This window comes from Lissotriton helveticus, chromosome 11, assembly GCF_964261635.1.
Source record: "Lissotriton helveticus chromosome 11, aLisHel1.1, whole genome shotgun sequence".
Lineage (NCBI taxonomy): Eukaryota > Metazoa > Chordata > Amphibia > Caudata > Salamandridae > Lissotriton > Lissotriton helveticus.
The window spans coordinates 308,618,986-308,631,084 of record NC_136072.1 but is presented as its reverse complement, the minus strand read 5'-3'; the positions used below and the strand labels follow the sequence as shown (position 1 = coordinate 308,631,084).

Sequence of the window (12,099 nt, the reverse complement as noted above, 5' to 3'; positions counted from 1 at the left end):
ACTGTTGGCTAGAGAACCACCACCCGCTGGTGCGGCATTACACAACGTAACCGCAGTTCATGGGGAAGCACGGAAGACACTGGACTCATTCACAGGAGAGCTAAGAGGTGCAGTCTCTCTGCCAGACCCTAAATTGTGCGAGGGGGGTGGAGACAGAGTCCCTTGTAGATGACAAGCTGGATAAAATGTTGGTAGCCATAGCGGACACCAGGCAAGATATGCGTACTAGAAATGCTCCTGTGGTGATAGAGGTGGTTCTGCTCTGAGATGACCATAAAAAACCTTCGGCACTTGTAACCCAAACGGAGCGCACACTTGCTGAATTAAGTCCTGTTGTCACTGATCCTGAATGACAGGTCTGCTATTTAACGGCTAAGGTCTGGAATTTGGCAAATAGGTCGGAAGATTCAGAGGGCCGTCCAGCGGCGATAAACTCCAGATTGCTGGGTTCCATGAAGGGGTGGAGGGCCCTGACCAAGTAACCTTTTTCAAAAAATGGCTAGAGAACGTAATAGCTCCAGTGATGCTGTCTGCCCATTATCAAGTAAAACGAGCTCACAGGGCTCCAGCATGCAGACCGCCTCCTGAATCCCCTCCCAGATCGGTGGTGATCCGTCTTATGAAATTCCCAGATAAGGAAACAATCCTAAAACCAGCCTGCACTGCATCCCCACTACAATATGACAATGCACAAATATACTTATTCCCAGATTACACACTAGTGGTGCAGCGCCAAAGAGCCGCTTTCTTAGGTGCCAAGAAAACATTTGAGGCATGTGGGTTTCACCTACTCTTTTCTATTCCCGGATGATCTTGAAGGGTTGGTCAATCAGACCAGTTATTGTTTCAAGGAATCTGTGGATGCCTGGGACTGGGTGGAACACCGTCATTATGAGACCTCTACCCCGACCACGCCAACTAACCGACTTGGCACTACGAAAGGACGACTACAACGAATCCGAGAGAGTGCGGAGAAGCGTGTGGAGAGAGCCCCCTCTCCGGCACAGGTGCACGAGCAGCAGCAGAAGACACTGTTGGCTGTAACACTTTTGGCCACAGAGTGCCACTCCCCTCCGCCACAAACCACAGATGACTCACTGTCAGAAACCGGTTCTACCACTTCATTAAGTAGCACTCCTTCAACAGTTCTACCTGTTTTTATCCCACAAACTGCGGACGTACTTGCTTGAGCCCGCTGCGCTACTGGGGCACAATTACTTGGTCTAGTGTGCTGTTTTTTTCCCCCTGCGGGTCACCTACATCATTAGAGATACTGCCATTGACCTAATCCTGCACTTAGTCGTAATGGGTTAAAGAGCACCAAGGATGTGAGACTTTTTTGAGTCTCCTTCTTTCCCCCTAATTCCTACTTGGTTGAGTAATCCCTCAAACCTATGCAACCCATTAAAACCCATCCCTAACCCCCAAAGATTTTATTTTGGTGGGCTGATGGCCACAATGAGACACCACTATTAAAGTTCCCACACCATGGGTCTGCTAGTTCATCGTTTGGGAAGCCGCCATTCTTGCGGTTAGCCTGGGAGGGGAGTTGGGACTTAAGTTCTATTGTTTCAGCAGGTCATGCACCACATTGTACACCGCACCATTTTGAGTATGTTTCTCAAAGCACCAAAGAAACAGGACTAAGATACGGATAATTACATGGAATGTTTGTCGGATGGGTCCAGCATGTAAGCAACACATTGTCCAACAATATATCACTATCAAGCGAGGCAGCACACACATAGCGTTCCTTCAAGAAGCGCATGTTGTGGGTGTTGAAGATGTCTGATTGCAAAAGCGATGGTGTGGACAGTGCTACAGCACCATCCATTCAGGCCTTGCCCATGGGGCACCAATATGGATTCGTCCGACAGTTCCCTTTCGCTGGCTTGCCACAGAGACCGACCCCGAAGGGCGGTACGTCTTTGTGGAAGGACAATTTGATGGCAAACAGCTCCTATTAGGCAGCATCTATAACTTGGATGTGGCACAACAAGCATTCTTTTCCCACCTCATGGTCACCCTCACAAAATGGGAACATATTTCATGGATCAATGGAGATGACTGTAACAGTGTACTTGACCCCGTCCTCGACCGCTCCCCACCCCATAATTAACTCTCCCATTGTAACAGCAGCAGCAGGCCTTACTCAGTGGTTCGCACACTTGTCTCTTTCAGATAGCTGGTGCACATTGCACCCAGACACGAAGGGCTACTCATACTAATCCCCTCCCCACGATCTCAGTGTGCGGCTAGCTGCATTTTAAGCCATTAGAATACTCAAACCCAGTTAACGATTAGATAGTACCTTGGTAAAACTTTTTCTGACCATAACCCACTTCAGCAACATTTTCCCAGAGGGGCTACCCGCCCTATTTCCCCACCTGGCACCTTCTACCAGCCATGTTAGAGGACGTTACGTTCCCGGACACAACTGAGGAAGCGATTTCTCTGTACATAGCAGAGTACTGGGGCACAGCAATGTCTAGGCCAATAGAATAGGAGGCTCTAAAGGTGGTGCTGCACACTCACTGTATCAATGCTGGTTTGCGGGCGACAGGAGATCTCCACAGAGAATTAACTGCACTAGAAAGGTCCGGCTAGTAGGCCAACTTCAAACCTTAGAATTCAGAGCCTTCCATGACAAGATGAGAGACAAATCCAGTCAGTTATTGGCTTGGCTCCTACGTAGCGTGAACCCAACAACACTGATCACTAATCTTCGTCAATCCACAACCTGCACAGTCACTAGCCAGTCAGACATACATGCCACATTTACAGCATATTATAAATGATTGTATGATCCCCCTGTTCTCAATGTAGCTGCTAGCATACACACGTTCCTTGAGAATATCACGCTGCCCAGTGTAAATCATATAGGTTTTGAGAATCTTCAGATGACTATCACAGAACAGGCACTGAGCACCGGCATTTGGGATTAACTACATGTAAAACCCCTGGTCTGGATGGCCTCCTGGTCAAGTTCTAGAAGACCTATGATGATCTCCTGGTCCCCAAATTAATGGAGTTATAATACCAAACTGCAATGGAGGAGGAAAGTCTCCCTCTGACACTTCGAGGATCCCTTAAAGTCTCATTACCTAAACCTGACAAAGACTCACTAGAAGTGATGTTCTACCGCCGACTGTCCATGTTGTGGACCAATTACAAAATACTTAGCAAGGTTATTGCGGGGGCCTCCTAGAATATATGACCCAGTTGTTCCACACAGTCAAGAACGGTCTTATTCCTAACTGCTCAACCACTCTAAACATCCTCAGGCTCCAAAGGGTGCTGGAACTGCCGCCAACCCTCTGGGCCTACGCAGCTTACTAAGTGATAGATTTGTCAAGGATGTTCGACACGGGGGAATGGGCCTATGTTTTCATCACTCTTGAAGTTGGGCATTACTGGACGCCAAATGAGCCCCATGAGACTTTTCTACAAGAATCCTATGACCCGCGTTAAGATAGACCAATTAATATCGACCCAATAATCATCAGGCAAGGTACACATCAGGGGTGACCCTATCACTGCTCCGGTTTGTCTTCATTATCGAACTACTTGCCCAAAGTCTACGACGCGATGGGGAGAAGTGAGGTATCCCCCGGGGATGAACCACATTTCCTTTCCCTTTATGCAGATGATGTGCTCCTCTACATCCGAGACATCAGGCGCGGGGTTAAAAAGATCAAGGTAGTCCTTGAGGAAGTTCGGGCTGCTTCGGGGCTGGGGATGAACTGGACTAAGACTCGTCTGTTCACCCTGAGCCCAGATGGCCCACCCATCACCTAACGGTGGGATCCCACCTTTTGCGCTGGGAGCCTCGCATATTTTGCCACCTTGGTATTCGTATAAATCACAGTATACAGGACTTAATAATTGGCAACTTCACACAGGCCATTGCTTCCCTTTGTCCACACCTTGCACTTTAGAGGCCACTCCCACTTACAGTGCAGGGCCTGGTATCGGTATGCAAGATGGTGATGCTTCCTCGTCGTCTTTATTATTTCCATAATCTCCCAGTCCATATTCCTAATCCACATGTTGCACTCTCCACAGCATGTTTGGAAATTTTGTTTGGAACAAGGGCATAAGGCGCGTAGTGCTACGCAAGTCTCAGCTGCCAGGTGATAAAGGGGGTCTAGGTGTCCCTAATTTTGGACATTATTATTTGGCGGCGCAGCTGCAGTGGCCATCTTGATGTTTAGCGTGCTACCACTTAGAAGAGCTGGAAATACCCTCACCGGACCATGCTTGTTGAATTATCCATGAGTTGTTGATGCCAAAAGATCTCCCTAGGCAGTCAAATAAGCTGCTGGTGATAGCTCACGCCAGCTACACTAGAAGTCTTCGGTTGTCACCGACCCTAGTACCGTACACATTGGAGATCCGCATCAGTTTGATTAATTCTTTCAGGGGCTTGCTCGGGAGAGAGGGGGTAGAGATCTAGGAAGCAGACGGGGTGGATAACCTGAGTGCTCTATTCATAATGCTACCCTTACCCCATTGAACAGTTATGGGGCAGCTGTTTCAACTTGTTTGATTAGTGGGAAAACAAGCTTCATTTTTTAAATCTGCCAGTTTTTAGAAGAGCCTGAGCTCAGAAATGTGCAGTTCTACAGCGAAAATATTACACCTACCAATGTCCCAATTAAAAACATATAACATCATACACAGACTTTAATATACATGAACAGATTTTAAGCAGCCACTCATTTACTTGTAAACTGTTTTTCTAACTTGTGAGGAAGGGGTCAATGTGTTAAAGTAGGAGGATCAGCACCCCCTCTCAACGCCACTCACTTCAGCCGCCAAGGGAACATCTCAACTACATCAACTCATCAATTACCTGTGCTGGAATCATAACAGTGCAAACAGATAGCACAAGACAGAAGCATACCGTTTCAGCTCCAAGTGTCTGCAATCCAGTGTAGGTCCGGTCCAACTGTTTTGGAAAATCAAATAAAATAGCCAATTAAAGAATGTGCCTAGTACAAAAAAAACTGTTAAACACGCACCCAACTCCCAACATCATATCACATGAAAAAGTTTGCAAGAAATTGTTTATTCAATGAAAGTACCTCTGTTAATAATTTAACAAAATAATGCACAGGTAAACATTCCTCGTATAAGAATATCCAGCAGAGGAAAAAAACAGGACTATTAAAAACATTTCCACCATAAGATAATGTCCTGGCAATACCTAAACATAAGTAAAATCTCAGGAAAACTTTCAGCCTATGAAAAAAGTCCAGGAACCCTCACATCATCAAAAACATCCCAGCAATATTACAGGAAAAATCCCACAATATATTTATTTATGCAGGTCTCAAGTCATTTTCAAACCATCAATTTGTGAGACATACGCTTGGCTGTATCTTGCTTTCCATCCAGTTACCAACCTCTTTGTATGGCTCTGCCACTTTGAAGCCTAATAGTAAAATTGACTCTGGAAAAATGATTAACTGAGGACACCTTCTTCATGCTCATCAACTGGCATTTACTGTCAACCAAAAGTTAACACCTGAAAAGCAACTGTTCCGTATGCAGCCTCTGATTCTTGCCTACAGCCCCCTACATCCCCCTGAACAGTAAAATTAATTTATATGACAGTTTCAATGATAATTGCAAGTCACAGTAACGTTTGAAAAGGATTCCAAATTTCACAAAGATGAAAACAAAAGCACACACACAGATTTCCTGACTGAAAACAGTGGGACACAAAAGAAACCAGAGTATGGTGAATAATCCAAAAGGGCGCTGGGATTTACCACAGGTGGTGACCGGGAGGATGCCAGGTCGCATTGCTGCTTCAGGTATTTAATGTTTGCTGCTTCAAACCAGCAGAAGGAACTTTTTTCAAGGGTACATTTTGGGATTTTTCTCATTTCATTCTTGTAGCTTTCCGAAACTCCAGCCAAACTGTGAGTTCCACTTCTTTGCTTTCAAGTAGATAGGAGGGAGGTAGTGGGGAGGTGCTTAAGAAATGTATTTGTTAAGCAATAAACTGTTGCATAGAAGGATACAAGGAAGTTTGGAAGCATAAAGGTTATACAAGTGGCTGCTTGTTGAGTATGTGGTGTGGGCTCCTCTGTAAACACCACTCCTGTTCAAACGAAGCACCACAGATTGAGGAACTCCCAGCGGAAAGGCAAGCCTGCTTCAGATTCTAGAAACCTCAAATGCACCTCTGCTACATCAGGTCGAGTCAAACTTATTTTATGCATCTTGTCTAAATCTGCTATTATTAAAGGGCTACAAATAGACCCTCAGTGGCTCCGCGCAGAAGCGGCTGACCCATGGCTCTCATCGAGTAAGGTAGCTCTAAGCATATACCACCACACTGATGCTCTGACTCTTCTTATGTCTCAGGAAAATGCAGATAGGGACTGGCAGGGTCCTATGTTTACTCAACCAAGTGTGTGGATCAACTTGTTAACACTGTTAGTGCTGCTCTGGAATCCTCACAGCCTGCCCCTGCTGTTATTTCAAGTTTGTATTCAACAATGTCTCAAGACAACTTGGCCATAAAGGCCATTAATTTAGGCATGGTGTCCCATGGCCAGGCCCAGGCCCAGTCCCAGTCCCCTTGGTAATTTTAGGCAACCGAATAGCAACATCCTCGCCAGCTGCAGTGGCAGCCCGTTCTTTAGATCCTACACTTTAATCATTATTGAGAACTATTTTATCAGAATTCAGGCTATTAAAACATCTCAAGGACAGGCTGCTTTGGCATATCACGAGAGTAAGTTAGCTAAGTGGCATTGCTCAGAAACTGTCCAGTACTACTGACAGGAAAGATGAACTGGATCACAGGGTTTCTGATTTGGAGGATCGAAATGGGACCACTCAATTGAGCTGGGTAAATACAAAAAGAGCACTAGATAAACAAGAAGAGTTAGGAAATGACTCCATGCATTGAAACCTCAGGTTTACAGGCATTCTAGAGAAACCCGAAAAGGATTGATGTATGATCCCTTCTATGGAACAACGTATACTAAAGTACATCTTGCTCAATCAACTGTGGACTTCACTATTAAGAGGGCTCATCGAATACCTGCCCAAAAATGTTAAATGCCCCTGCTAAGTATCCACGGACAGTGTCGGTTAACTACTCACATTTTCAGATTAAGGAATAAATCCAGCAGAAATCATTTGGTTCCCCAGAAAAATGTTCCTTTAATGTCTTTAAAGACATGACTATTACAGCAGCTAGAAGAAGAAATGATTTTCAGAGCATGTTTAATTCCTTTAAAGCAGCTGGGGGCCAGACTACTTTGTTTCAGCAGACTAAACTGAGAATACTTCATAAAGGCTATTTCCATATCTTTAACTCATCTGAAACTGCTCAGATCTTTCTAAAGAGTCTATAGAACTAACAGACAAGCTAGGGAAATAAGTCAGGAGGTGTTTTGAACATATTTTTTTATGGGGGGTGGGGCTATGTCGTGTATATTGTTAACTGATTGATAAAATGAGTTTCTTTTTTCTTATCTTATTTCTAATAGTATTTTTAATTTGATTATCTTTTCTTATCTATCTGTACAACTTAAACAGTTGCTTCCGGTACAGGTTTTTTATTTGTTTGATGTTTTGCTGTTTCTTGTCCACCCAATGTGGTGACTGGGTGGATGCAATTCCATAGCACCTTTAGTTGAAGGGTAATCTTCCCTGAGGTGAGCGCAGGCACCACATTGGGGGAAGCTTTGGTGCAGGGATGTGCAAAGTGGAAGGAAAGAGGGGGTGGACATGGTGAGAGGTTGGGTGTTGGTGGCACATGGGTGGTTTAAATGAGAAAATGGTAGTATCTTGTTGGCTTTGTCTAATGTTTCATTTTAACAGGGTTATCATCTTAGACAGAAACGCTTATCATGGGGATAATCAGGGTTGTTTCCTGTAATAATAATGAGGCAAATAAGTACAAATTCGACCCTGCCATGAGCTGCTGATTATCCATATTTTCCCTAAATGTCTTATTTAAAACCAACAAGTCTAGGCTTTTACTACCTAATTGGATATTACAGCTACAGTTTGCTTTCCTAAATGTCGCTTGTAGGGGGATGGCTATCTTTTTTGGCAGATCATCAAATGTAGAGATTACTAACTCTGTTAAGGACCCTTTAGGAAGATGCCTTCGGGTCTAGGCCCTGGTGGGGACTGGCGATAGCAATTTTGTGAACTACTATGGCCCAATCACAGACCAGGCCCTGCAACATTTGTATTCCTTTGCAGTGCAATTCAAAGGCTCTAATATTATGAGTGGGGATTTTAACTTCCTCCAAGACCCAAAACTGGATCCCTTAGGGAAGACCATAAGGCAAACTAAGCCCAAAATGGCAAGTTTTATTGCCACTTTTAAGGCTGATTTTGGTCTTCTAGATCAGTGGCGATTCCAATCCCCGCTACTAAGACAATTTACTTGTTACAGGGCTAGACATAGTGAGATTTTCTTTTGGGCTCCCAGTTTTTTTGAGGATTGAATTCTTGAATTATCACCAATAGGTTTTCTGACCACACAGTGATCTCTCTTGATTTTGAGAGGGAACGGCATTACTGCCATCGAAAAATGTGGAGTTTTGATAGTGTTGTTATCAGAGCATGATTGGGCGGCACCAACACAGGGGTTTTGATTGACTTTTTTCAAATTAATTTGGACTCTGCCCGTCTTCATATTGTTTGGGATGCTGCCTTTAACGCAGCATTGCGAGGGCAGGCAATAGCATGTTCAGCTATGACAGTTAGAAAAAGAAAGCACTTGGTTTCCGCATTTTATGATAATTTCAAATTGTGCACCTTCTGCTCTAAACTCACCTAGGATCTTAGACCTCTGAGCCCACCTCAGGTGTTGAACCTAGCAAAGCAAAAGCTTAAAGTCTTACGTGGGAGAAGAATTGCTCAGGCAACAGAATATCAATCAGAACTTTTAGAAGGAGAGTGAACATGCTGGCAGACTGCTAGCATGGTCTGTTAAAACTAATGCTAACTTCTGGACAATTATTGAGCATCCAATAACTAAACAGCTTGTATCCGAGCCTCATCTTATACAGAGTGTTTTATGTCATTATAGAGCATTTTATAACCAAGATGATACTAGGAATCTCAATCGGATTTTTTTTTTTTAAATTTTGTTTTTTACTAAAAATCACACGAAGATGTCTTCAACTCAAAGTTCAGATCCCCCGGCCCGGTTTCAGCAGAGGAAATTAAGCTAGTTTTACAGGGTTGTGAGAATGGGAAAGCGGTGGGTAAAAGCTTTAATTCAATCCTAGAGGGGGGTCCTGTGTCGTCTTCTTTTTCAGAGGTGACTGTCAATAGCATCCAGAAAAAAGACATCAGCAGTCCACCCTGGCTTTTAAATTCAGACTGCAAGCCTTTCATGAACATTATAGCAGTTAAGACTATGTCTGTAGCAGCATCCCCGATTCACTCAGATCAGAGTGGGGTTCTTAGTATTTGATACAGGCTATAGATTATTTTCCTCAGAACAAACTGTATACTGCTATTTTGATGTTAAACGCAGAAAAGCCTTTGACTTTGTTAGTTGGGAGGCTCTTTTCTGCATTTTAGGGGTTTTGTCATCCCCTCCTCTGTTCTTGACAATGCTGAAGGATCTCTACACAAATGCCTCTGCATCGATAAGAGTAAACTCTACAGAAGCAGGCAAAATTGGGATCATCAGGGAAACTAGACAGGGTTGTCCGCTGGCCCCAATTTTGTTCGCTATCTTTATTGAACCTCTTGCTACAGTTATTTGTGGGCATGACAGTATCTCTGTTCCTCTCCCCCAGTATTTCTAAATTAAAGCTATATGCAGACGGTTTGGTGGTGATGGAGCCCAGATTTCACCTACATTTAGGCATTGCTCTGCTTTAAGTTTCAGAGAGACTGCATTTAAAAAATGGCACGCAGAGTTTTGGTGCAAAGCGAAAATATGACTGAGGCCTGGTCAAATGCTTTCAGTCTAAGGTGCTTTCATGTAAAACCATGCTCAATTAATTAATCATGGTTGTTTAATTGTGATTATTCTAGATTCAACCTCACTATAGAAAGTACATTTAATTTAGAAATGCGTTTTCAACTTTCAAAGTAGTATATATTTGTGCTGGATTAACACACATTTTACGGTGTAGGAAGGCTGACTTTGCTTTGGCAGGGTCAATTTACTGTGGCCTTTAGCCTTGAAGATTAGGAATGGAATTTGTGCTCTTTTCCTCCCAGCTTTCATGATAGAACTTTTCTTATAATATACGCCCTCCTTTCATGAAAGACCTTTGCATACTTTTATCTCCATTCAGTTGTTTAAACAAAGCTTTATTCACTTCATCATGGAGAAAGAAAACTGCAGAGCACACATTTATTTTTTATAATATGTATTCTCTGTTTCTGCATAATTAATACTTTTTGCTGCAGAAAATGTAATTGTTTTCAGGATGTGAAGTCATCTAAGCACAAGACTCAAGCAGGACAAGAACTCGCCTAATTGATGACGTGTCCAGTCAGCCCATGGGGTGTCGATGTGTTCTGAAGCTCCTATTGGACAAGCTACAAAGACCAAGTCACGTGAAATGTTGATAGAAATATTGGATGCTAGCTGAGAGGTGTAGGCAGGCTGCTCATATTTCTTTTTAGCAGGACGGGAGGCAGGATACACAGTTTTTTTAAGGCTCTGCAAGGCTGGAGAGAACGGAGGGGCAGCATTTGCGGGGGACTCAGGCATGCGCAGAGATGCACAGCCCGGAACCAGAGAGAGACCAGCAGATAGAACTGGACTGGTTTAGATTCTAAAACTTTAAGTTTCAAGCTTTGACTAACTGGCTTTGCAAAGACTTATTTTGTCCTATGCATTTTATTTCTCTTTATGGGAGATTTTGGCCAATTATTTAATTATTGATTAGCCTTGCAAAAACTCACTCTAGAATTATATTTTCTTAAACTCTTTAATAGATTCTGACTGACATTTTAAGCATCATTTTCTTCCTTTATGGGGTGTCTTGTATGCAATCTATAATATGTTCTGTATTAATTCTATTTTTTCCTATTTTTCAATTCTGTAACCTGATTGATATTTGACTAATGAATAAAGAGTCAGAGAACCTTAACTTTTGACTAGAGAATGAAACCCTTTAAAACTACTCACAACTCTCATTATTGCCTTAAAAAATGTAATTGCATTTGATTTTCATATTTATGCAAAGACTCCTGATGATAACACAGTGGCAAAGGTCCATCCCCTTTAAGTGGTAGACAGGAGGTAATGATGTTTTGCATTGAGAAATTACTGTGAAATTGCCGCTGGATAAGTGGTTTAGCTGAATGTGGAGAGGTGTAACAATCAGAAGTTACTCGATGAAATCAAGAGTTTACATCAACTTGGGGTATAAAATAAACCAAGGAAAAACTAATTATTTTATCTAATGCCTCCACCGCAGATATTTAATAAGACCTAGGATATAAGTATAACCCCACACAACCAATTAGAAATTTGGGCATCCATGTTACATTCAATTATGAGGATTTGTATAAACTTAATTATGTGTCTATATTGATCAAAGTGCTCTTCCTCCTCGTCAAATGTTCTTTGCTACCAATTTCAATTATTGGTAGAGTGACCTTAATTAAAATATCAATTTTGACTCTTTTTATTTTTTTATTTCCAAATATTCCAACCCAAATCTTTTTTTTTTTTTTAACAGAGGCTCACTCTCTACTATGCAGGTTTATCTGGAACCATCACCAGCCTAGGCTGAGCTTCCCAAATTTGCAATTGGATAAAGAATATGGTGTCCTTGCTTTGCCCAATCTGCAACCGCATTACTTGGCAGCCCTTTTAGACACCCTTTCCCGTCTAAATGATATGCTTTCTGTCACAGTTTTTGACAATTGCTTAGTACACGCCATGCTGGAGGGTGCAGGTGTTTTTTAGCCAGTATTTATGAAAAAATAAATTCTTCCAAAAACAACAGGTATAAGGTGATTCAGGAGCCTCTACGGCAAAAGAATGAATATTTTCAATAACTAAATATTCCAGACTCTCATGGATTTCATTTATTGAAAGACCGTACTGCCTGTGGCTTATATATTTCTGTTGAGGAA

General features: G+C 42.7%; 1 protein-coding gene across 2 annotated transcripts in view; it reads right to left on the bottom strand.

Moving 5' to 3' along the window:
- The window catches only part of YEATS2 (YEATS domain containing 2), a 1,326,518-nt gene that overhangs the window by 1,051,270 nt on the left and 263,149 nt on the right, over nt 1–12,099 (bottom strand). For both annotated transcript variants that reach the window (XM_078665556.1, XM_078665557.1), the window contains exon 9: nt 4,907–4,951. In XM_078665556.1, the coding sequence (XP_078521682.1) occupies nt 4,907–4,951 (45 nt within the window). The remainder of the gene's footprint in view (nt 1–4,906; nt 4,952–12,099) is intronic.